This window comes from Hippopotamus amphibius, chromosome 15 (assembly GCF_030028045.1).
Source record: "Hippopotamus amphibius kiboko isolate mHipAmp2 chromosome 15, mHipAmp2.hap2, whole genome shotgun sequence".
NCBI lineage: Eukaryota > Metazoa > Chordata > Mammalia > Artiodactyla > Hippopotamidae > Hippopotamus > Hippopotamus amphibius.
This window is the reverse complement of record NC_080200.1, coordinates 8,487,288-8,512,461: the sequence shown is the minus strand read 5'-3', so window position 1 is coordinate 8,512,461 and position 25,174 is coordinate 8,487,288. Positions and strand designations below refer to the sequence as shown.

General features: G+C 51.1%; 2 protein-coding genes and 2 non-coding genes across 5 annotated transcripts; 3 read left to right on the top strand and 1 right to left on the bottom strand.

The window, feature by feature from the left end:
* Positions 1 to 263: 263 nt before the first annotated feature.
* P2RY11 (purinergic receptor P2Y11) lies at positions 264 to 7,462 on the top strand. Of its 2 annotated transcripts, XM_057709058.1 has the most exons (13): positions 264 to 534; positions 624 to 794; positions 1,317 to 1,418; positions 1,611 to 1,661; positions 1,769 to 1,939; positions 2,645 to 2,721; positions 2,923 to 3,030; positions 3,136 to 3,259; positions 3,354 to 3,432; positions 3,552 to 3,681; positions 3,759 to 3,925; positions 4,016 to 4,102; positions 6,067 to 7,462. In XM_057709058.1, the coding sequence occupies exons 1-13, from the start codon at positions 517 to 519 to the stop codon at positions 7,170 to 7,172; spliced, it is 2,391 nt and encodes a 796-aa protein (XP_057565041.1). In that variant the 5' UTR covers positions 264 to 516; the 3' UTR covers positions 7,173 to 7,462. The 2 variants fall into 2 exon arrangements, with proteins under 2 accessions (XP_057565041.1, XP_057565040.1); XM_057709057.1 differs by lacking the exons at positions 264 to 534; positions 624 to 794; positions 1,317 to 1,418; ... (7 more) ...; positions 3,759 to 3,925; positions 4,016 to 4,102 and adding an exon at positions 4,719 to 4,788.
* On the top strand, positions 1,463 to 1,548 carry LOC130837622 (small nucleolar RNA SNORD105). The gene has a single exon (XR_009049385.1). It is a non-coding gene; the product is annotated as a small nucleolar RNA SNORD105 (small nucleolar RNA).
* On the top strand, positions 2,750 to 2,829 carry LOC130837626 (small nucleolar RNA U105B). The gene has a single exon (XR_009049389.1). It is a non-coding gene; the product is annotated as a small nucleolar RNA U105B (small nucleolar RNA).
* Positions 7,463 to 11,829, bottom strand: EIF3G (eukaryotic translation initiation factor 3 subunit G). Its single transcript, XM_057709059.1, has 11 exons — positions 11,765 to 11,829; positions 11,579 to 11,625; positions 11,025 to 11,108; positions 10,825 to 10,913; positions 10,615 to 10,674; positions 9,542 to 9,646; positions 9,257 to 9,446; positions 8,378 to 8,485; positions 8,126 to 8,262; positions 7,932 to 8,038; positions 7,463 to 7,579 (listed from the first exon to the last, which is right to left on the bottom strand). The coding sequence occupies exons 1-11, from the start codon at positions 11,782 to 11,784 to the stop codon at positions 7,564 to 7,566; spliced, it is 963 nt and encodes a 320-aa protein (XP_057565042.1). The 5' UTR covers positions 11,785 to 11,829; the 3' UTR covers positions 7,463 to 7,563.
* Between the last annotated feature and the right edge of the window lie 13,345 nt (positions 11,830 to 25,174).

Below are 25,174 nucleotides of genomic sequence, written 5' to 3'. Positions count from 1 at the left end.
TGGAGTTTCCATCCCTCAGCCCGTCCGCAGACAGGGCCCCCGCGGGGGACAGCTGGTCCTCAGGAGCTGGGAGCCCAAGTGAGTAACTGCCAAGGCACCACCCCCTTCTCAGGCCCCCAAGTGCCTGGTGCCAGTGTGCCAAGTAATATGCATACATCATCTCTCTTAATTCGCGAGTCAGAGAGGAAATGATGATCATCCTCATTTCAGGATATTTTAGAAGGCTCGGAGTGGAGAAGGTGGCTCTCCAAATCGCATCGCTGGTGGAAGTGGCAGAGGAGGGATTCGAACCTGCAGCTCATTCCGAACCATGGCCCCGCCCCGGTTTCCGTAGAAACAGGCACCCCCGGTGTCTCCATAGCAACCCCTCCAAGCGTCCCGCCACCTGGTGCGCATGCCCAGGTGGTGACGTCACCGCGCCGCGGCGCCACACGTAGTCGCCTCGCCGGCGCCGGAAGTGAGCTGTGCGGCGCCGGAAGCAGCCGGCAGAAGAGGCCTCGTGGAGGAGACAGCGGCATGGGACAGTCGGGGCGGGTGAGGCGCGGCGGCCGGGAAAGCGGGCGGCGCGGGCGGGGTCCCGGGGGCGGCCGCGCCGCTCACCTCTCGCCTGTTCCCCGTCGCAGTCCCGGCACCAGAAACGCGCGCGCGCCCAGGCGCACCTCCGCAACCTCGAGGCCTATGGCGCGCAGCCGCACTCGTTCGTGTTCTCCCGGGGCCGCGCCGGTCGCAGCGTCCGGCAGCTCAGCCTGGACTTGCGGCGGCTTATGGAGCCGCTCACCGCCACCCGCCTGCAGGTCTGCATCACCCAGCCCGCCTCCACCCGCCCTGGGCCCCCGTCTTCTAGGCTGCAGGGGTGTCTCCATCCTCGAAACCCTGCGAGGCCTCAGTCTCCCTGGCTGGAGAAGGGGACCCTGGTGGGGAGCATCGTGTCTGCTTCTCAGGGCTTTGAGGGGCAGCAGCGAGGGCGAGCAGATGAACGCACCCAGCTTGGAGCTTGGCTGGGTGCCTGAGGCTGGTGATGAAGAGGGAACTCTGGAATCAGCAAAGCTGTCTTCTCTCAAAGGCCTGGATCAAGTTGCTTAACCTCGCTGGGCCTCAGTTGGCTCATCTGCAAATGTGGTGGCGCACAGTGTGAAGGGACCGAGGCGATGCTCGAGTTCAAGTCTGAATGGCTCTAGAAGCCAAGAGCATTCCCTCTCCTCCCCGCCTTTTCTGAAGGTTAAATGCAGGAAAGGGCATGACGGCTTAAGTAGATAGGCTTTGCTCAATGAGGGGATATCTGAGATCATCCCCCTTTTTCTTTCTGTCATTTCCAGGTTCGAAAGAAAAACTCTCTGAAGGATTGTGTGGCAGTGGCTGGGCCCCTTGGGGTCACACATTTCCTGATCCTGAGCAAAACGGAGACCAATGTCTACTTTGTGAGTGGATGCTCTCACCTCTCACTCCCCCACCCTCTCCTCCTCCTCCAACTCTCATGATGATCCCTTGTGCCTCTGAGCTGCCATGATTCTGGCTTCAAAGTAAACGCTCTGAAGAGATGGGCAGAGGTTCCCATTCCCCCCGCTCCCTAGTTGGAACACCTTGATTCTCACTGATGCTTTCTTCTGTAGAAGCTGATGCGCCTCCCAGGGGGCCCCACCTTGACCTTCCAGATCAACAAGGTAAGGATTAGAGGTGGTGTGAGGCCTCTGAGGGGCAGGAGCTGGGTTTGGGGATTGTGCCAGCCGCGTGTGCTTGGTGGTCACCGACTCCTCACCCTGCCCTGCAGTACACCTTGGTGCGTGACGTGGTCTCCTCGCTGCGGCGGCACCGCATGCACGAGCAGCAGTTTGCCCACCCACCCCTCCTGGTGCTCAACAGCTTTGGCCCCCACGGCATGCACGTGAAGCTCATGGCCAGCATGTTCCAGAACCTGTTCCCCTCCATCAACGTGCACAAGGTGGGCTGGGCCCGGCCTGGTGGCAGGTGAGGGTGGGTGGGGCAGGCAACAGGTACCACACATAGGCCGTTGGGTTGATTGCTCAGTCTTCACCTCCTAGCACTGAGGCTGAGCGCTCCGGGTCCTGAGGTCGAATCCCACTGATACATTCTGTGACACCGGGCAAGAGGCTTCCCCTGTGAGTTGCCATGCCATCGACAAAAAGGGCTGGAAAACGATGCCCATAGTGCTTTATTTCCTCAGCGCACATTGAGTGCTGATCTAAGCAGAGTAGCACATCCTGTGGCTCCATTTTCCAGAGAGGGAAACCGAGGCTAACAGGTGAAGTCATGAGTCTCAGGTTAGATCCGAGGGACAAGAAGGCAGGACTGGATTTTTTAAATCTGTCTGGCTCCAGAGCCCCGGCTCCTAATCCCTGGCACCAGCGGGTCTCACGTTAGCCTTGTTAGATGCCAGTCACCAGGGAGTCAGGTGTGGACAGCCTCAGCGGGCCTCAGAACAAGGATTTCTAGACAACATCGCAGGTAGCCCGTGGACACCAGTTGCAGCCCCATCCATCCCTGCAGTGCTGACAGCACCCCATGCCCTCTTACTGTGAAGTTTCTGGAGTGTGGGCATAGCCTGGCCTTTGGCATAGACTCCAGCACGCAGTGAGGCCTGGGGGCGGCTCACGTGGCGCTGTGCCCTCTCTTCCCTCCCTTCCAGGTGAACCTGAACACCATCAAGCGCTGCCTTCTCATCAACTACAACCCTGACTCCCAGGAGCTGGATTTCCGTCATTAGTGAGCACGAGGGCGGGGAGGGATGGCCCCGTGTGCGGCTGATGACAGCACTGCTGCTGAGAGTTTGTGATTGCTCAGGCTCAAAGTAAACGCTCTGACGCACCATGTTAAGGGTCGGTGGGGGGTGGAGCTGACCCGCAACCACAGGGCTCCTAACCTCCATCCTCCCTCCCTCCGACCCCTGCATTCCGAACCCTGCAGTAGCATCAAAGTTGTCCCTGTGGGTGCAAGTCGTGGGATGAAGAAGCTTCTCCAGGAGAAGTTCCCCAACATGAGTCGCTTGCAGGACATCAGTGAGCTGCTGGCCACGTGAGGAGGGCTGGGGGGGTGGGGGCGGCACCACACTCCAGGGGAACCCAGAGTCATCCTGGGAGCCTGGGATCCCGTGCTGAGCCCTGTGTGTGCCCCACACAGGGGAGCCGGGCTGTCGGAGAGTGAGGCGGAGCCCGACGGGGAGCACAACATCACGGAGCTGCCCCAGGCTGTGGCGGGGCGTGGCAACATGCGGGCTCAGCAGAGTGCAGTGCGGCTGACAGAGGTGAGGCCCAGCCTGGGGCAGGCCCGGTGGCTTCCCCCAGCCCCAAGGAGGGCCTGACACACCCTCCCTCCCCACCCCACCCCAATTCCTCCAGATCGGGCCTCGGATGACACTGCAGCTCATCAAGATCCAGGAGGGTGTCGGAGAGGGGAACGTGCTCTTCCACAGTTTTGGTGAGGACAGGGCTGGGGTACAGAGGGGTCTGAGGCCTGATCGAAGGTGGGCTTGCAAGGTGCTGGGGGGCTCACCTGGATCTTGGTGCAGATCTCAGTGATCATCTCTTCCCGTTCAGTGCACAAAACGGAGGAGGAGCTGCAGGCCATCCTGGCAGCCAAGGAAGAGAAGCTGCGACTCAAGGCCCAGAGGCAGGACCAGCAGGCCCAGAACATTCAGCGCAAGCGAGAGCAGCGAGAGGCGCACAGGTGTGTGCTCAGTCACCAGGCGGGTGAGGCGGGCTCCCGAGCACAGGCTGCCACATTGACCCTTGTTCCTCCTCCAGGAAGAAGAGCCTGGCGGGCATGAAGCGGGCACGGGCAGAGGCCAATGGGGACAGTGATGCAGAGGACCCCGGGGCCCCTCCAGAGGCAGAGGGGGCCGGCCATCAAGAGGAAGAGGAGGACGAGGCCGAGTATTTCCGCCAGGCTGTGGGCGAGGAGCCTGATGAGGGTATGTGGCAGGCAGGGGTCAGCGTAGCTGGGCACCATGGGCCTGTCAGCCCCTGTGCCCTGGTGGCCCTGACACAGTCTCTCCCCACAGACATGTTCCCAAAGGCAGCCAAGTGGAGGCGGCCCTCCAGGCCCCCAGGCAAGAAGCAGCGGATAAAGGAGCGGAAGCCGGACCGAGGCAGTGACCGAAGGCCTCGAAAGGCCAAGGGCAGGCACCCAGGGGCCCAGGCTAAGGTGGGACCCAGAGGGGCTGCCCAGGACCGTGGGAGAGGCCGATCTCGGCCACCAAAGAGAGTAGCCTGAGGCCAGGCTTGGGTGGTGGATGGAATGCCCCAGATTGGGGCCCGAGAGATGCTGTGCTGGGCGCTCCTCCTAGGCTTCCAGGTGCAGCCCTCGGTTTCCTTTTATAAAGGAGAGCTGTTTTCCTGACCTCCCCCTCTAATAAACTGATTTCTCATGAGTCTGAGTCTCTCTTTGAAGTGGGGGGCCTGGTTTCTGCCCCAAGCCTGGGCCCATTTTCCCCTACCCTGGGCAGTGTAAGGATGGGGCCTCGTTTCACAGGTGAGGGTGACGGGCAGATTGGACCCTGCTCTGGTGCTTTAGTGTCCTGGGCCCCTCCCCAGCCTACCAAGGGCCCCTGCAAGCATAGGAGCCAGCTCTGGAGGGTTGGGTGTCATGCGGAAGGAAACCGGGGGTGGAAGTGAAGTGTGTGCCCAGACCCGCTCTGCTGGCTGAAGGTGGTGCTGCTGGGAAAGGGGAGGGGCCAGTGGCACTGCTTTTAGCTCAAGAAGGGACCGCATGCAGCACAGCGCGGATTGCAGACCCAGAGGCAGGCCATGCGGGCCACGGTCACTACCACCACAGGTGAGGAGCCAGCACTGCTGGGTCGGTTGAGCCAGGCGCACACACGTCCAGGGCCTTGGGGGTGGAGGCGGCTGGCTCCTGGAAAGGGGGCAAGGAGGTGGGTTAAGTATTGCGTCTGGACCGACTTCCTCCCAGAGCAGAGGGATAGGGTAGGAAAGCAGAAGTAAGTGGGAAGTTTTCTAGGTCAGGGGAAGGGGTACGTGCACCTCGCACAGAGCTCCTGGCCAGCCTGCTGGACCAGCTGGGAACAGGCTGTTTCTCAGGTAAGAAAGTCAAGGCTGAGTGGGGTGCGTGAAGGATCAACTGCAGGGCTCAGCTCTCCCCCACACTGCTGGGTCCCAGGTGCTGTCTGGGCACTGGGAAGCCGGTAACGGCACTCCCTACCCTCAGGAGGGAACATTCTGGGGATTTTCCTTACAGCGATCAGATGGAGAAGCAAGCTGTCGAGAAAAAATAAGCAGGGTGGGTAGGGGACCAAAGGGTGCAGTTGCAATGTTAGGGTGGTTTCGGTTCCTCTCAGGATCAGAGACAGGAGGTGAGGGGGACAGCCTCCAGGATGCCTGTTGCCTGTGAATCAGCCAGTGCAGAGGCCCTGACGCAGGCTGTGCCTTAAGGAACAGCCAGCACACCGTGGTCACAGGATGCTGGGAGCAGGAAATGAGACAGTGGGGTGGGAGGGATAGCTCCTGCAGGACCTCGTGCAAAGAGGTGAGTGCTGGTTTTTCCTCCATGTGAGGAGGAAACCAGGGAGGGCTGGGAAGATAGGGATGTGACTTGATTCACATCCTTCGGAGGCTGTGAGAGAACAGATGAGTGAGGGCTGGAGCAGGGAGACCCAGGTGGAGCCGACTGTGCTGGTCCAGGTAGATGGTGGGGACACTCAGCGACAGACTGACAGATCGGACTTGGAGCTGTACAGTGTGGTGGGACACTCCCCTGGGCTCCTGCTCCTCCACCTCAGGCCCTGATGGCTCTGCATGGTCACTGCCAGGCTACGTGTGTCCCTGGTTCTTGCCCAGCTGGTTCTTGATGGTGCAGGACACAGAGCCTGACTGAAGGACTCTCTGGGTTTCTAGCTTTTCTGGGCCTCTGATTCCCCTGCATAAAGAAGCTATGGCCGGCACCCCGTCCTGGGTGTGGAAAAGCACTCAGTGGAAATAAGCCCACGAAGGGTTCCTGGCGTGCGGTGGGTATGAGTGCCACAGCGTTTGGGACTCTGAAGGCAGTGGGAGCCACAGTCAGAGGCAGGGCTGACGCGGCCACATCCTCTGCCCACAGGTGTCACTCAGTGTCCAGCCAACTTCTCAGCAGCTGCTGACCGCATCCTCAGTGGCTTCCAGGAAGGCTTCCTATGGCCCATACTGGTGGTCGAGTTCCTGGTGGCCTTGGCTGGCAACAGCCTGGCCCTATACCGCTTCTACACCCGGGAGCAGCGCCCTTGGCACCCAGCCGTGATCTTCTCGGCCCAGCTGGCAGTCAGCGACCTGCTCTACGCCCTGACGCTGCCCCCGCTGGCAGCCTACTTTTACCCACCCAAACACTGGCGCTATGGGGAGGCTGCGTGCCGCCTGGAGCGCTTCCTCTTCACCTGCAACCTGCTGGGCAGCGTCATCTTCATCACCTGCATCAGCCTCAATCGCTACCTGGGCATCGTCCACCCCTTCTTCACCCACAGCCAACTGCGGCCCAAGCATGCCTGGGCCATCAGCGCTGCTGGCTGGGTGCTGGCAGCCGTGCTGGCTGCACCCACGCTCAGCTTCTCCCACCTGACTAGGCTGCGGCAGGAAGGCAACTGCACCGTGGCCAAGCCTGAGGCCTGCATCAAGTGCCTGGGGACAGCAGATGACAACCGGCTCGAGGCCTACAGAGTCTACAACCTGGCGCTGGTAGCCCTGGGCTGCGGCCTGCCGTTGCTGCTCAGCCTCGTGGCCTACAGCGCCCTCGGGCGGGCCGTGCGGCAGAGCCACGGCATGACGGCGGCCAACAAGCTGCACGTGACAGTGCTGGTGGCCAGTGGTGTGGCCCTCTACGCTAGTTCCTACGTGCCCTACTACGTCACAGGGGTGCTCAACGTGTATGCCCGGCAGCGCTGGAGAGCCCGCTGCCCGGGCTTCACAAGTGTGGCCCAGGCTGGGAAAGCGGTGGAATGGAGGACGTACGTGGCCCACCAGGTAACACGGGGCCTCGTTCCACTGGCCATCTGCATCCACCCGCTGCTCTACATGGCCGTGGCACCCAGCCTGGACTGCTGCCGCCGACACTGCCCTGGCTGCGGGCAAGGCCAGACCCCAGAGAACGCCAAGTGCTCCACCCAAGCTCTGTCCCTCCATGTCACATCCACCTCTGAAACCTCAGGGCCCCAGTCCCCCGAGCTGAACCCGTGATCTGGCCCACCTTCAACCCCTCCTCATCACGAGACACTGGGACCTGGCAACAGAATGGAGGCTGAGAGCACAGCAGGCCCCTGGCCCTGAGCCCCCAAGAGGCCCTGAGCCAACACTTCCTCCCCAAACAAAGGCCTCTGGTAGACCAGGGAGTGCCCCAGCCAGAGCAGCAGGAACTTCCACCCACAGCAGTAACCGGGGCAGGGCCAGGGAGCAAACCCACGATGGGGGCGCTGGCCCCACCCACCACAGTGTGAGTGACATCTGTGAATAAACGGAACAGCACAGGGTGACTGGAGACTTTTTATTGCCCTTGGAGCCCCCTGCTCCCGGAGGCTGCCTTCTGTCACTGAAGGATCCTGGGGCTGGGGGCCGAGCAGCGGCAGCTGGTTTAGTTGGTTGACGGCCTAGAGAGGGAAACACAAGGTGGCTGAGGACGGGAAGTTAGGGGGCTTCAGACCCCAAAGGGAATCTCGAGGCCACCACCTCAACACACAACATGGAACTCAACAGGGGTGAGGCGGGATGGGGCAGGACGAGACAGGGTGGTGGCACAGAGCACGTGACGAGCCACACCGGTGGGGACCGGCCTGGCCCTGCCACGCACAGGCTGTGGGCCCCTCCGAGAGAAAAAGGACAGTAAGTGACCTGCACCCCAGGACAGCCTCCGTGGCTGTTTACGTGGCGTGGGGCGCACAGCCAGCCTGAGAGTCTGTCAGCTGTGACGCTGTGAGGGGCAGGGGAGGGCAGGGGTCTTACTTGGCCCACTCGACGTTGAGGATGAGGTGGTCATAGCCAAAGCCAGACACCCCAGCGATGGCGCGTGCGGCGTCCTCGCGGCGGTGGAAGCTGATGAAGGCAAAGCCCTGGGGGAGGGAATGGGGTCAGGGACGCTCAGGGCACAGCTGGGACAGATGCATGACCCCTCCCCGCCCCGAAGGCCGCCAGCCCACCTTGGACTGCCCAGTGGTCTTGTCCTTTGCCAGGTAGATGCGGGAGATGGAGCCGAAGGGCCGGAAGAGCTCCTGCAGGTCGGTCTCACGAGTGTCCTCGGACAGGTTGGTGACGCGAATAGTGGCGTTGTCGTCGGCTGGGCAGACAAGGAGAGGCATCTGTGAGGGGCTGGCCCCACCCGTGGGACGATCACAGGGTGCAGAGAGGTGCCCGCCAGCTGGCCCGGTGCCAGGGTGCCCTCACCACCTCACCTCTGCGGTTGGGCTGCATGGACTCCCCACGGCGGCTGGCCCCATCCCGCAGGCTCGGAGGCACATACTTCCCTGTCTTGTTCTGAGTGGCCTGCACAGGCTCCAGCTCTGGAGACCAAAAACAAGGTGGGGTCAAGCCTCCCCCAGCACAGACCTGCCACAGGACACTGACAGCTCCGGCCATGACCCAACCCAAGCACCGTCTGTCAAACCACAGGTAACCGGTTGATCCCTTGAAGGCCCTGTGACCACAAGGACTTAAAGGTCATAGCCAGGAAGCTGACACAACCTGAACACCCCGCCGGAAGCACAGCAAGGGTGAGAACCCACAGGGGTTGACAGCAACACCCAGCCTCACAACACACGGGAAGGCAGGTACATGGGGTAGGGACAGCCCCCAGAAAAGTGACAAGTGGCTGTACACACAAGTCATGGGTGTAGAGCTGTTCAGACTCAAACCCACCATCAGCAAATCAGAGTCACCTGAGTGAATGTGCTCCTAGGTGTGTGCGTGCAAACACAGCACACTCAAGCAAGGACAGTCACACGGACACATCCAGGGAACAACTGTCCCCACCCCTCACGGTGTAGTCACACATGCGGCTGTGCCCACAAGCAGCTCTCACAGCCCTCAACAAGGAGAGACAGGTGACATCGCCAGCAGTCAGAGCACCCACTTGCCAGTCTCTCCCATACAAACAAACGTGGACTTTGGCCACGGCCTCACAGTGCAGACGCTGTTGTGTGGAAGATGACAGCCACCAACAGGGGTGGTCCTGTCAGACACCAGGTAACAACCCACAACTCTCCCAGAGGTACACACAGTCCCTGCCCTCCACCCCCGCCCAGCCTGCCAGCTGCATCCCCAGGCCCTGGTACCTCCAGGCAGCTTCTCCTTCTCGCCAGTGGACAGGCCCAGCTGCTCGGCCAGTTCCTTCTGCATGGGCCCCAGTGTGTCCTTGTAGGGGCAGCGGGTGGTCCAGTGGTCACCCTTGCAGATTCGGCAGGACACGATCTTCTGGCCCTTTAGCTTATTCATCGGGTCCTCCTCTTCCTGGCAGTTCAGATCCTGGCAGGGCAGGTTGGGGCAGCTCAGATGGGGCTGCCACACCCCCACCACTGCCACCACCACCACCCTGGCCCCCCACCTCTTGCCCCACTTACCTCTTTGCTGGTGATGAATGTCATGGATACATCATCACTGACCGTGGTGGTGGCCACATTGGGCCCCGGTGGATCAAACTCTGAGTTCCCAAACTTCTTCCAGTTCTGAGTTCAGGGTGGGATGGGGGACAGGTCAGGGCAAGGACAAGGGGGACCCCCTCCACCGGCACCCTGGACTTACAAGAGCCACCTCCATGGTGTCTGGGCCTTGAACCCCATTCACCACCCTCCCCAAATGCTCCTCACAGCAGTGATGATGACAGCTCCTGTCCCCTGAGCGCATGCCAGGCCCTAGCTTCACGCCAGCTCCAGGAGGCAGGGGCAGCTCTCAGCCCCACGTTCCAGATGAGAGAACTGAGGCTCAGGGGGAAACAGCTCCACAGCCAACAACTCCCGGCAGGGGCCGTGCAGGTAGACGACCAGCTCCCACCACAGAGTGATACTCAGGGGTGCGCAGGGGTCACCCAGACTTCCAGGGGCCTTGAGCTAGTTAAACAACCTGAACCTCAGCTTCCTCCCCTTTAAAAAGGGACCACAATGCTCCCCACACCTCCCTGGAATGCTAGGGGGATTGAATGAGAAAATACTTCCTGCAGAGCACCTGGGTCTAACACAGAGAAAGTGCACAGGCAGTGGTGCCAAATGTATTTATTGCTATCACTTCTGCTATGACCACCTCCGTGGAGGGCTGGGCTCTGCTCCTCCTGGTAGATAAACCAAGAGGAGTAAGAATCAACCCCACCCACTGCTGCACCTGCTGGACTTTTCAGGGCCCCCAATAGAGTGCAAACAGGCCTCAGTTCTGCTCCAACAAAACAAGTACGAATAGTTAAACCCCACTTCTAAAAATAAAGGTACTGGGGAAAAGGATCCCTATTTTTCTCTGAGTCAGCCCTCAGGAGCCTCCAAGACAGGGGGAGAAGAGTCTTACCTTCCTCTTCTTTTTTCCTTTTCTTTTTTTGGCCATGCCACACAGCATGCCAGATCTTAGTTCCCCAACCAGGGATCAAACCCATGCCCCATGAAGTGGAAGCTCGGAATCTTAACCACTGCACTGCCAGGGAAGTCCTTACCTTCCTCCTTGCCACAGCCTTTGAGGCCTTCCGGGTCTCAATTCTGAAGGTGCGGACAATCTTTGGATAGAAGGGGAGAGGTTCAGGCTTCCTGCTCCTCAAGGTTCCTGGGGCCAGGGCATCTTCCTCATCAATACACCCAACACACACCACTCTCTCCTAGTCTAAGTGCCCCTAAGCAAAGGGTGCCCACCTCTTCCCCAGCCTCACCTTGAACTTCTTGCCATCCTCATCTATCTTGTACTCGGTCACTGTCTTGATGCTTCCATTGATGACCTCCTTGGGAGGCGGCAGTGGAGCTGGGAAAGGCAAAGAAACAAGAGGAACTGAGTCCTGGGAAATGGAGACCAGGTAAGAAGGTGGCTGGGAAGAAGAGGCAGCCCAGGGATGGAGTGGACTCTGTGACTCACCTCCTGGCAATAGTTCAGGCTCTGGGCTGGTATCCCCGGTGGCCAGAGGGATCCCCTTGAGGAGCTCGCTGGTGACACATTTGTCTGTGAGAGGGAGTGTAGGGAACAGGGCTCAGCTGGAGGGGCAGGAACTCCCAAGCTGAAATGGTGAGAACTTTGGGGTCATGCCCGCACCGGGAGCTGAGAAAGGCAGGGCCAAGGGCAGAGGACTGGCCAGGAAGTCTGGGGACACGGAGCTGGCTGTAGTAACTTCCAGCAATGGCAAACATAGGGGATCCCTGGCATCCGGGCGCTAGTACAAAGGCAGCCGGGAGGCTGTTACAATTTCCACCCCGGACCAAGGACTTGGGCGGTGGCATGGGAGGAAGAGGGACCGGCCGTGAACGTCTGGAGTTGGAGATAGGCTGGCCGGGATGAGGATGGCGCGGGGCAGGCGCTGGACGTAAGGCGAGATGCAGGGTCAGACGACGGTGCCAGGATGAGAGGTTGGAGCAGGCAGCAGTGACAGCCTGGGGGCCTGGCTGTGGTTATCCGGGGCGACAGGGCAGACTCACCGTCCTCTCCCTCCTCTTCCACCTGGTCGGCCCAACTGGGCTTCGAACTGCAGGGACAAGTTTGCGGGGAGGAGGGTTGGGTGAGGCGAGGGCCAGCTCCCACGGCCTCGGCGCACCCAGGCTCCGTAACAGCCCCTAGAACCCCCGGTCCGCCTCCCAAGCGTCCCTCCACGACCCAGGACTCACTCAAAATCTCCGGTCGGCATTGCAAACCCTTCTCCACGCAGCCCAAGCCTGGGCCAAGGACCGGAAGTGAGAGGAGAACGAGACTTCCGGTTCCGCTGCCTGGAGCAGCCGCTCCCTGCGTTGCTGCACAGCGCCGCCTTATGGACGGAGGTAGAGGCGCCGGCTATGTGAGAGGCTGGGCGCTGGTACCCTACTAGGTAGCTGAATAGAAGCGCATCTCATTTACCTTTCTCTAGAAATTAAAAGTGAATAATGACAATAAAGCTCATTTATGGAGCTCTTACTGTTTGCAGGAACTGTGAGGAGGAAACTGTCATCTCCATTTTGCAGCTGAAGAAACCAAAGCCGGTCTTCCTTGTCTGGAAAGAGCTTTCCTGATTCAAATAATCAAGATGTCAAGTGGCCCCCTCAACCGTTCTCCCTCCTTTGGTAACTTTTAAAATTTTTATTTTTTTAATTTTTTTGTCCGCGCCGCGGGGCTTGAAGGATCTTAGTTACCCGACCAGGGATGGAACCCAGGTCCCCTGCAGTGGAAGCGCAGATTCCTAACCACTGGACCATCAGGGAATTCCCGGTAACATTCTTGGATCCCTAATATAATCTTCTCCATTTACTTTTATTTATTATTTATCGTCCAGCTCTCCCTCTACAGCATGCATTCTCAGTGGGAGTGATATGGCTCCCAAGGGGGCCAAAACTAATTCTTGGGTGGCAAAGAGAAAAAAAAAACCAAAAACACTTAGACATGACAATGGCTTGTGGCCCACCAAAGCCAACCCTCCCAAGCAAAATCTTATTCCTAAATATTTAATTTCTATTGTTAGGGACAAATTAAATGTAACTAAATTAAAATAGATTTAAATTGAAGATAATTCTGTGTTTCTCCTATAGAGGGGGCAAAAAAATTGTAAGAACTGCTGTAGACTGCTGCAGAAAGTACACATTTGCCTGCCTCTGGGTTCACCTCTGGGTCCCCAGCACCCACAGGGTGTCTGCACTTAGTAATTGCTCAATGAATGGGCATTTGGGATGGGGTGGGAACCAGATTACAAAGGACTTTTTAAACTAGACTAAAGAGCATAGGCTCTTTATCCTGTAGGCTATGGGGTGTGGGTGAGGTCACTGACATGTTTTGAGTGGTGCCCCAGTGTGACCAGATTTTCTTGTGAGAAAGATTATTCTGGAAGCCTGTAGAGGATAGTGTGAAAAGGAATAAATTAGCAGGAGACCAGGAAAGAGGCTGAGAAAGTAAGTAAATAAAGAGGGTGGTTGGGAATTCCCTGGCGGTCCAGGGGTTAGGGCTTCGGGCTACCATTGCAGGGGTCATGGGTTTGATCCGTGGTCGGGGAACTAAGATCCTTCAGGGCATGAGGCACAGAGAAAGGAAGGAAGCGAGGAAGGAAGGAGGGAGGGAGGGAAGAAAGGAAGGAAGAAAGAAAGAAAGAAAGAAAGAAAGGAGGAAAGAAAGAAAGAAGAAAAAAGGAAAGAAAGAGGGTGGTCTGGCAACACAGAAGAAACTATTACAAAGTTTGTACAAAGGGCCTATAAACATTTGTGCAAACTCACTCAAGTTTACTCCAAGAAATGCAGAATCCAAACAATGTAGCAGATGGGCAAAACTGTAAAAATTTTTGATATTATCCAATGGTAGCCAAGATGTAGAGAAAAAGACACTCCCGCATTTTGTTAGTAAGTGAAGTTATGCAAACTCTTTGGATGGAATATTGACAACATCTGCTAAAACTTCATGCACATATATGTTTTGCTTTGAACCAGCTAATAATTCAACCTGTGAGAAAACCTTGTAAATGTATGCAAAGATGTGAGAATAAGCTATCTGGACAGTATTGTTCCCTATAACAAAAACTGGCAACACCTATCTGTCCAATCACAGGGGCTGCTTAAATAGATTAAGACATGTCATGCTGGGACTTCCCTGGTGGTCCAGTGGTTAAGACTCCATGCTTCCAGTGCAGGGCACGTGGGTTCAATCTCTGGTCAGGGAATTAAGATCCCACATGCCAGAGCCATGTGGCCAAAATAAAATTTAAAAAAATACACATGTACATTTATATATATATTTATCTAAGATAAGGAGAAAAAGCAAGATATAAAATGGCATATGCTATAGGAAACAATTTTTGTAAATCTTTAATAGCACATAGATATGTAGATATATGCAAACTATTTTTGGAAGAGAAACGTCAAACTGTTGCTGAGGGATGCTTTGAGAGGAAGCCATCAGGAAAGAAAAGATTATTTTTGGATTTTTCTGTTGTGTTAACAGTTTTTACCATGTGTTTTTTTTGGTTTAAATATAAACATATACATAACTATAAAATTATACTTTGTATATTAATATATAGCATACATTCATGTAATAGCGAAATGTAACGTATAAATGTATTTTAATATGTTCATCATGTCCACGAACTTGCACTTCTTCCAGGGCTGGCCTGAGGAAACACACATCCAAGTGCACTAAATCATCTACAAGACAATGTCCAGCAAAGTGTGGCTTAAAGGACTGGAAAACTGAAAGCAGCAGAACCATCATGCTTAAGGGATTAGCTAAATGTCACCCCACTCGTACGAGCACCACCCCTGGAGAGAAAACTGTGCCCACGTCTGGCGGCCCAGAAGAACGTTAACCGCTAAACACTGATGCTTCCGGGTGTTTCGATTTGGCCTCATCTTTATAGGCATACCTCCTTTCATTGAGATTTGCAGATTTTTTTTTTAACCAATTGAAGGCTTGTGGGAACTCTGTGTTGTCAGATGATGATTAGCATTTTTAGCAATATTTTTATTTTTTTAACTTTATTGATGGATTATTTATTTATTTATTTATTTATTTATTTTGGCCATGCCGGGTCCCGAGTTGCAACACTCGGAATCTTCATTGTAGCATGTAGCATCTTTAGTTGCAGCATGTGGACTCTTAGTTGCCACATGCATACGGGATCTAGATCCCCCACCAGGGCTCGAACCTGCGCCCCCTGCAGTGGAAGCAGGACCACCAGGGAACTCCGAATAAAGTATTTTTAACTTCAGGTTTGTTTTTTTTAGACATATGCTATCCTGCACTTAATAGACTACAGTATAGTGTAAATATGACTCATACGCACTGGAAAACCAAAAAAACTTGTGACTCACGATATTCTCTTTATTGATTGATCAATTGATTGATTTCGATATTTGCTTTACTGCAGTGGTTTACAACCAAGTCTGCAGTATCTCTGAGGTATGCATTTACATCCTTTTCAGTATTCTTTCTATATGGAGTACTTTTCCTTTCTTTTTCTTTTCTTTTCTTTTTTTTTTGGCCCCACCATGTGGCATGCGGGATCCTAGTTCCCCAACCAGGGATCGAACCTGCACCCCCAGCAGTGGAAACATGGAGTCTTAACCACTAGACTGCCCAGGAAGTCCCTGGAATACTTTTTCTTAAACATCAAGCTTGTGTTTTTGTTTGTTTTTTAAATCAGGTATTTTCCAAGGAATAATTAAAGGGACCCAAGGAAGCATAGGGCAGTGGGGAGAAGCCTGAGTCCAAGGCTGGATGCAAAAAAAATCCCCGAGCCCTTCTTCTGGTCCTTCTTCATGGCACCAACATTCTTTCCACATCCAGAATCTCTACAGGACAGCAGCCAAGACAAGAGCAGAAGCAGCCCTGCAAGAGGCATGCGGAGGGGAGTGTGGACATGCAGGGTGTGGCATCCCTTGGAAACTCGGCAGCAGCTTCAGGGACTCACTGGATCTCACACGTGGAATTCCACTTCTTGGAATTCTTCACAACAACCATAAGTACACATCCACAAAAGGCCATGCGTGAGAGTGTGTACGTGAACGTTCATAGCGGGTTTGTTCACGATGGCCCAAAACTGGGAACAATTTGAATTCATTTCTGCCATAACAAAATACCACAGACTGCATGGCTTATAAACAACGGAAATTTATTTTCTCACAGTTCTGGAGGCTGGGAGTCTGCGATCAAAATGTCCTTCTGAGGCCTCTCTCCCTGGCTGGTGAATGGCTGTCTTCTCCCTGTGCCTTCACGTCGTACTTATAAGCACACCAGTCACATTGGCCTAGGGCCCACCCTAATGACCTCATTTTAATCATCTATTTTTTTAAATACAGTTAAGTATAGTTGATTTACCGTATGGTGTTAATTTCAGGTGTACAGCAAAGTGATTCCGTTATACACACACCAACATATATAACATATATATTCTTTTCTCATCTTTTCCATTTTATTACAGGCTATTGAACCTAGGTCCCTGTGCTGTACAATAGAATCCTGTTGTTTACCTGTTTTATATACAGTAGTGTGTATCTGCTAATCCCAAACTCCTAATTTATCTCTCCCCCACCCCCTTTCCCCTTTGGTACCCGTAAATTTTTTAAATTTTTCTACGTCTGTGAGTCTGTTTTTTGTTTCATAAGTTCATTTGTATCATAATTTAGATTCCACGTATAAGTGATATCATATGGTATTTGTCTTTCTCTTTCTTCACTTAGTATGATAATCTCTAGGTCCATCCATGTTGCTGCGAATCCTAATGACTTTATTGTAATTCAGTCACTTCTTTAAAGACTCTATCTCCAGACGTATATATACTACCAACTGTAAAATAGAAAGTCAGTGGGAAGTTGTTGTATAACAAAGGGAGTCCAACTCGAGGATGGAAGATGCCTTAGAGGACTGGGGCGGGGAGGGTGGGGGGGACTCGAGGGGGGGAGTCAAGGAAGGGAGGGAATACGGGGATATGTGTATAAAAACAGATGATTGAACTTGGTGTACCCCCCAAAAAATGAAACAGTACACATCAAAAAAAAAAAAAAAAGACTCTATCTCCAAATACACTCGCATTCGGAGATACTGGGGGTTGGGGGGGGACACGATTTTGGGGGGACATGACTCAGGTCATAACACAACTGAAAAGTCCATCAACAGATGGATGGACAAACAGTGTTCCATCTCTGCAATGGAGTACCATGTGGCAATAAAGAGCAGCAAAGGACATGCATGCATGTCACAGACACAAAAGAATACAAACTGTACGATTCCACTGGTGTGAAATTCTCACACAGGCAAAACTAAAGCATAGTAACAGAAATCAGAACTGTGATCATCTCTTTTTTTTAAACATTTATTTGATTTATTTGGCTGCGTCACGTCTTAGTTGGGGCACACAGGATCTTTGTTGCCACATGGGGGATTTTTCGTTGTGGGTTCAGTAGTTGTGGCCTGATGGCTCTCGAGCACACGGGCTTAATTGCCCCACAGCATGCAGGATCTTAGTTCCCCGACCAGGGACTGAACCTGAGTCCCCTGCATTGGAAGGCGGATTCTTAACTATTAGACGACCAGGGAAGTCCCTGTGATCATCTCTTAACGGGTGTGGGACTCGCTTGCGAGGGGTGCTAGGCAGATGTTAGGAATTTTCTGCAACTTGATCTGGGCAGTTGATGACAAAGGCAAAAAATCCAGCTACACTTAAAAAAAAAAAAAAGCTGGATCCTTAAAAAAAAATCCAGCTGTGCATATAAGATCTGTGCATTTTAATAATAAAATCTGGAAAAGAACAAAAGCAAGGATCAGAGACACTCCATCCCAATTCTCTGCTTTATTTTGACGGTAGCATTTCTCTCTCTTTAACATCCCCTTGTTCGTTGTGGAGTTTGCCTGTTTTATTCTTGAGACGTGCAGAGGCGGCTTTGGTCTGTCTTATTGCTACGTGCACGCCCAGCCCCAGAACCAGGACTGGAATAGTCAGTGGTAGATCAGTGGTTGTGTGAAGATGTCTGTGTGAGTTTTCTATTAGTAGCTGCGAACGATTGCGTGTCAGTGGGGACATAGCCGACAGGCACATGAGACATTTGCGTGATCGTGGTCACTGTGGTGATGTTGGGGAGTTAGAGAGGCTTCCTCATGACACAGAAAGGGGAAACAAGTGCTGACCATTCATTTTTGTCTGTTGTGGGATTCGGTGTCTTTTTTCTATAGCTTGCTTTGCTTTAAAAACCACAAACATGCTTGAGGGAGAAAAGCAGGTTGCAGATAGATACGTGCGGTAGAACAGATTAACCTAATGTTTTTAAAGACAGAGAATAACTGAGTTCAGGGACATGTAACTGTGAAAAAACCTGGACAGGAAGGAGACATAGCAACACTTTCATAGTGGTTGTGTCTGAGGAAGTAGCAGACGGGGATCTGAGAGGCACACGAACAGGCTTCAGCTGTGCCTTGAATATTTATTTCATTAAAAAAAAAAACCACACATACAAATGCTGTTATGGAAAACAGTATGACAAGTACTCAAAAACTGAGAAAAAGAATTACTGTAGAATAGAAATATGACCCAGCAATTCTACTGGGAATTGCAAGTATGGTCTCGGGACTTCCTTTCTGGTCCAGTGGTTAAGACTCCGAGTTGCCAATGCAGGAGGCTGGGGTTCGATCCCTGGTTGGGAAACTAAGATCCTACAGGCCATGAGTCATGACCAAAAGATTAAAAAAAAAAGTATGATCTCAAACAGATATTTGTACATCCCCATTCACAGCAGCATGAGTCACAGTAGTCAAAAGGTGGAAGCAACCACAGTGTCTATCGACAGATGAATGAAAAACAAAATGTGCTCCGTCTGTACAATGGAGTATTATTCAATCTTAAAAAGAAAGGAATTTCTGGGAATTCCCTGGCAGTCCAGTGGTTAGGATTCTCTGCTTTCATCTCTAAGTGCCCAGGTTCAATCCCTGGTCAGGCAACTAAAATCCTGCAAGCTGCGCGGCACGGCCAAAAAAAAAAAGAAAAAGAAAAAGTGCTAAAGAGAAATTAAAAGTATTTTTTTAAAAAGGCGGCGGGGTGGGGTGGATACTTCCCTGGTGGTGCAGTGGTTGAGAATCCACCTACCAATGCAGGGGACACGAGTTCAAGCCCTGGTCCGGGAAGATCCCACATGCCACAGAGCAACAAAGCCCACGTGCCACAACTACTAAGCCTACGTGCTGCAACTACTGAAGCCTGAGGGCCTAGAGCCTGTGCTCTGCAACAAGAGAAGCCCTCGCACTGAGAAGCCCGTGCACCGCAATGAAGACTAGCCCCCGCTCGCTGAAACTAGAGAAAGCCCGCACCCAGCAACGAAGACCCAACACAGCCATAAATAAGTAAATAAATAAATAAATAAATAAATTTTTTTTAAAAAGGAACTTCTCACACCTGCTACAATGCTACAATGTGGATGTACCTTGAGGACAACATGCTCAGTGAAATGTCAGTCACAAAGAGTAAATACTGTCTGATTCCACTTGTATGAGGTTCCTGGAGGAGTCAAATCCAGAGACAGAAAGTAGAATGGTGGGTGCCTGGGGCTGGGGTGGGGGAGGGATGAGGAGCTAGCGTGTTGTGTTTTTTTTAAATTCAATTTACTTTTTGTTTGTTTTGCATTGGGTCTTCATTGCTGCACTCGGGCTTTCCCTAGTTGTGGCAAGCAAGGGCAACTCTTCGTTGTGGTGCGCAGGCTTCTCAGTGTGGTGGCTTCTCTTGTTGCAGAGCACGGGCTCTGTAGTCATGGTGTGTGGACTCAGAAGTTGTGGCACACAGGCTTAGATGCTTCTCGGCATGTGGGATCTTCCCAGACCAGGGATTGAACGTGTGTCACCTGCATTGGCAGGCAGATTCTTAACCACTGTGCCACCAGGGAAGTCCTTTTTTGTTTTTAATTGAAGTATAGTTGATTTACAATGCTGTTAATTTCTGCTCTACTGCAAAGTGATTCAGTTGTACATATATATATTCTTTTTCATATTCTTTTCCACTGTGGTTTATCACAGGATAGTGAATCTAGTTCCCTGTGCTATACAGTAGGACCTTGTTGTTTATCCATCCTGTATATAAGAGTTTGCATCTGCTAATCCCAAACTCCCAATCCGTCCCTCCCCCACCCCCCTCCTCCTTGGCAACGACAAGTCTGTTCTCTATGTCTGTGAGTCTGTTTCTGTTTCTTACATTAGTTCATTTGTGTCATATTTTAGATTACACACGTAAATGATATCATATGCTATTTGTCTTTCTTTGACTTATTTCACTAGTATGATAATATCTAGATCCATCCGTGTTGCTGCAAAGGCATTATGTCGCTTTCTTTTAACAGCTGAGTAATACTCCACTGTATACATACCACATCTTTTTTTTGTCGTTTATTTATTTATTTTTATTTATTTGGCTGCACTGGGTCTCAGTTGAGGCATGCCGAATCTTCATCGCTGTGTGCGGAATCTTTCAGTTGCAGCACGCAGGCTGTTAGTTGCGACATGCATCTGGAATCTAGTTCTCTGAGCAGGGATGGAACCCAGGCCCCCTGCACTGGGCACTCGGAGTCTTAACCACTGGGCCACCAGGGAGGTCCCATACCACATCTTTTTTAAAAAATTTGTTTTATTGAAGTATAGTTGATTTACAATGTTGTGTTAATTTCTGCTGTACCAAGTGATTCAGTTATACATATATATACATTCTTTTTCACATTGTTTTCCCCTATGGTTTATCACAGGATGTTGAGTATAGCTCCCTGGGCTATATAGGAACTCATTTATCCATTCTCTATATAATAGTTAGCATCTGCTAATCCCAGACTCCCAATCCCTCCCTCCCTGCCACCCCTAGGAGTTGGTGTTTAGTGGGGACAGAGTTTCAATTTCACAAGATGGAGAGTTCTGGAGATTGATGGTACTGATGATAGTTGCACAATGTGAAATTACTTAGTGCCATTGAACTGTACACTTAAAAATGGTTAAGATGCAAAATTACGTTAAATGTAAATGCAAAATTAAAAAAAAATTAACACACACACAAATTTCCATAAACTTGCAGCAAATAAAAACCACAATGAGATACCATTAGGATGGCTATTATGAAACAGAAAATAACAAGTGTTGGCAAAGATGTAAAGAAATTTGAATACTTGTGTATTGCTGGTGCAAATGTAAAATGGTACAGGGACTTCCCTGGTGGCACAGTGGTTAAGAATCCGCCTGCCAATGCAGGGGACATGGGTTTGATCCCTGTTCCAGGAAGATCCCACATGCCACAGAGCAACTAAGCCCATGTGCCATAACTACTGAAGCCTGTGCTCTGAGAGCCACAACTACTGAAGCCACTCACCTAGAGCCCGTGCTCTGCAACTAGAGAAGCCACCACACAGAGAAGCCCGCACACAGCAACAAAGACCCAATGCGGCCAAGTAAATAAGTAAATAAAAAAATAAAATAAAATGGTACAGCTGCTGTAAAAAAGTTTCACAGTTCCTCAAAAACTTAAACATAGAATCACCACATGATCCAGTAATTCCATTCCTAGGTATATACTCAAGAGAACTGGAAGCAGCTCTCAGTGTTTACTCCAACACTATTCACAATAGCCAGAAGGTGGAAACAACACAATGTCCACTGACAGATTAACAGATAAACGAAATGTGGTGTGTACACACAGTGGAATATTATTCAGCCTTAAAAAGGAAATTCTAACCCGTGCTACACCATGGATGAACCTAGAAAACATTATGCTAAGTGAAAGAAGCCAGACACAGAAAGAAGAATATTGTATGATCCCATTTCTATGAGATGCCTAGAATGGGGACACTCAGAAAGTAGAATCGAGGTTACCAGGAGTTGGGGGAGATGGGGAGTGAGGGGTTATGGGTTCTGTTTGGGATGCTAATGCTCTGAAAATAGAGCATTAGCATCCCAAATAGTGGCAATGGTTCCACAACAATGTGAATGTACTGAATGCCACTGACCTGTACACTTAAAGATGGTTAAAATGGTTTAAAAAAATTTAAAAATCTCAGTCATGATTCTTGACTGAATAAATTAGACCATTAAATGATTATCTCAATCTATTCCTTCGCCTACACTTATTGATTGCCATTCTATTGGAAACAGCTTTCTTCTGATCAGCAGGCATGATCTGGTTATCATGAAACACAGTTCCTGCTGGAAAAAGGGAACAGGCTTCAATGATTTAAAAATGTGGCATTTGTGGGAAATCTCTGGTAGTCCAGTGCTTAGGACTCAGCACTTTCACTGCTGGATCCCAGATTCCATCCTGGTGAGGGAACTAAGATCCCGCAAGCCCAGCAGCACAGGCAAAAAAACAAAACCAAAACCAAAAACCAGCATTTGTGAATAGTCACCCCAATGGTAACAAGATTTTCAGCACCAGTGGATTTCCATTGATTAAATATACACCAATCTGCAGCCATTGTGGAAAATGGTATGGAGGTTCCTCAGAAAACTAAAAATAGAATTACCATATGATCCAGCAGTCCCACTCCTGGGCATATACCCAGACAAAACTCTAATTCAAAAAGATACATGCACCCTAGGGACTTCCCTGGTGGTCCAGGGGTTAAGACTCCGTGTTCCCAATGCAGAGGGCCCGGGTTCAATCCCTGGTCAGGGAACTAAATCCTGCATGTTGCAATGAAGATGCTGCACATGGTAATGAAGATTCCACATGCTGCAACTAAGACCTGGTGCAGCCAAATAAAGAAATAAATATTAACAGCAACAACAAAGATACATGCACCCCCAATGTTCACAGCAGCACTACTCACAATAGCCAAGTCATGGAAACAGCCTAAATGTCCATCAACAGATGAATGGATAAAGAAGATGTGGTACATATATACAATGGAATATTACTCAGCCATAAAAAAGAAAAAAATAATGCCATTTGCAGCAACATGGGTGCAACTAGAGATTATCATACTAAGTGAAGCCAGAAAGAGAAAGACAAACACCATGTGATAGCACTTACACATGGAATCTAAAATACGACACAAATGAACCTATCTATGAAACAGAAATAGAATCACATGCACAGAGAATAGACTGGTGGTTGCCAAGGGGGAGGGTGTTGGGGGAGGGCTGGAGTGGGAGGTTGGGGTTAGCAGATGTAAGCTTTTAGATATAGATTGGAAAAACAAGGCCCTACTATATCACAGGGAACAATATTTAATATTCTATGATAAACCATAATGGAAAAGAATATAAAAAAAGAAATGTGTATATATATATATATGTATATCTGAGTCACTTTGCTGTACAGCAGTAATTAACAACACTGTAAATCAACTATACTTCAATTTAAAAAAAGAGTAAATGTTCACCAATCGACTACAATCACTGTTCTCCCCAGAAAAGGCTGAACTTCAACCCTAATGGAAGGAACAAATTTCCCTGCCAGTCCACCAGGGAGGCAGGAGCTGCTAGCAGCAGTGTCCCCTCACTCGGTTCCACCCAAGCATGGCAGCAACCCTCTAGGTCAGGGGTCCCCAACCCCCCGGGCCACAGACCGGTATCGGTCCACGGCCTGTTAGGAACCGGGCTGCACAGCAGGAGGCGATTGGCGGGCGAGTGAGCGAAGCTTCATCTGTATTTACAGCCGCTCCCCATCTCTCGCATCACCACCTGAGCTCCGCCTCCTGTCAGATCAGCGGTGCATTAGATTCTCACAGGAGCGCGAACCCCACTGTGAACTGCGCCTGAGAGAGATCTAGGTTGCGCGCTCCCAGTGAGAATCTAATGCCTGATGATCTGAGGTGGAGCTGAGGCAGACTGGGGAGCAGCTGCAAATACAAGTCATCAATAGCAGAAAGGTCTGACTGCACAGAGACCATAATATGTCAATTGCTTGCAGACTCATATCAAAACCCTATCAGTGGGACTTGCCTGGTGGTACAGTGGTTAAGAAACCGCCTGCAAGTGCAGGGGACATGGGTTCGATCCCTGGGCTGGGAAGATCCCACATGCCGCGGAGCAACTAAGCCCGTGTGCCACAATTACTGAGCATGCACGCCTAGAGCCTGTGCTCCCCAACAAGAGAAGCCATCACACTGAGGAGTCCGCGCACCACAATGAAGAGTAGCCCCTGCTTGCCACAACTAGAGAAAGCCCGTGCACAGCAGTGAAGACCCAATGCAGGAAAAAAAAAAAAAAAAACCCTATCAGTGAGTGGCAAGTGAAAATAAGCTCAGGGCTGCATTATGGTGAGTTGTTTATTTCATCATATATTACAATGCAATAATAATAGAGATAAAGTCCACAATAAATGTAACGCACTTGAATCATCCCAAAACCATCCTCACGCCCGCTCCCCAGGTCTGTGGAAACATTGTCTTCCGTGAAAGCGATCCCTGGAGCCAAAAAGGTTGGGGATCGCTGTCCTAGGTCCACAAGCCTGGCTCAGACCAGCAATCTTGGGGTGCATGGAGGTGGGTGATACCTCACAGGCAGGAACACTCTGGGCCATCGCTGGAACTTCACCCCTGAGTGACAGCCCACCACCCAGCTGAGACCCAGGGTCTGAGCCACAGAACAGTGTTTCCATCCATATACTAACATGGTCCTCAAATTTTTCCTGGTAGCTTACTGAATACCTGAAATGAAAACCTCAGCTGGAAAAGTACCACAAAATGAGGGAATTCAGTAAGCTTGCTAAGTTTATACACACACATACTTAAAAAAAAATACAAAATACAAAGTCAATAATCTTTCTGTAGGCAAAGGACCACTGTTTGGAAAATAACACCCTACATACCTTAGTAAAAAAAGGATTAAGTACCTAGGAATCAAGCTAAGAAATTTGTAATATCTATGTGAAGACTTTAAAACACAGAATGATGAAGTTTAAAATACAGGCATTCCTTCTATTTAGTGAGAAAGAGGGACCAACTACCGATTATACATTAGCAACATGGTTGAACCCAAAAAACATTATGCTGAGTGAAAGCAGCCAGACAGAGGAGTCCATGCTGCACCAACAGGTGAAAGTCATCCATACCTGTTGGGGGTGAGAAGTGAAGGGACACAGGGGACTTCTGGAATGAGGGAAACATTCTATAGTTTGATAAGGATGTGGGTTTTCAGACTGATTCATTTACCAGAATAAGCTGCTGCACATCCAGGACTTGTACATTTCATACTAGAGACCAGCAAGACACTTGTACATTACAACAGGAGACCAGCAAGACACTCCTAGGTAGAACCACCTTCAAAGTGCAAAGCACTTATAATCGATGCCACCACTTACTTGCAGCACAGACAGACACACACATGCCTACATTTGGGCATAGAAGGACTTGAAGGAAAAGGCCTTGGTTGTCTTGGTCAGGGGGCCTGGGAATGAAGACTTAGCATACTTTTCACTATACTCACGATATACTTTGAGTTTTTAGCTAAAAAAAAAAAGAGGAGAAGGTATAGCTAAAAAATAAAATCTGACGAGGGAACTTTACCATGTCCAGCTGTTGTTTACCATGTGCATTTGTTACCTGTTAAAAAAATAAGTTGAGGGATTTCCCTGGTGGTCCAGTGGCTAAGACTCCACACTCCCAATGCAG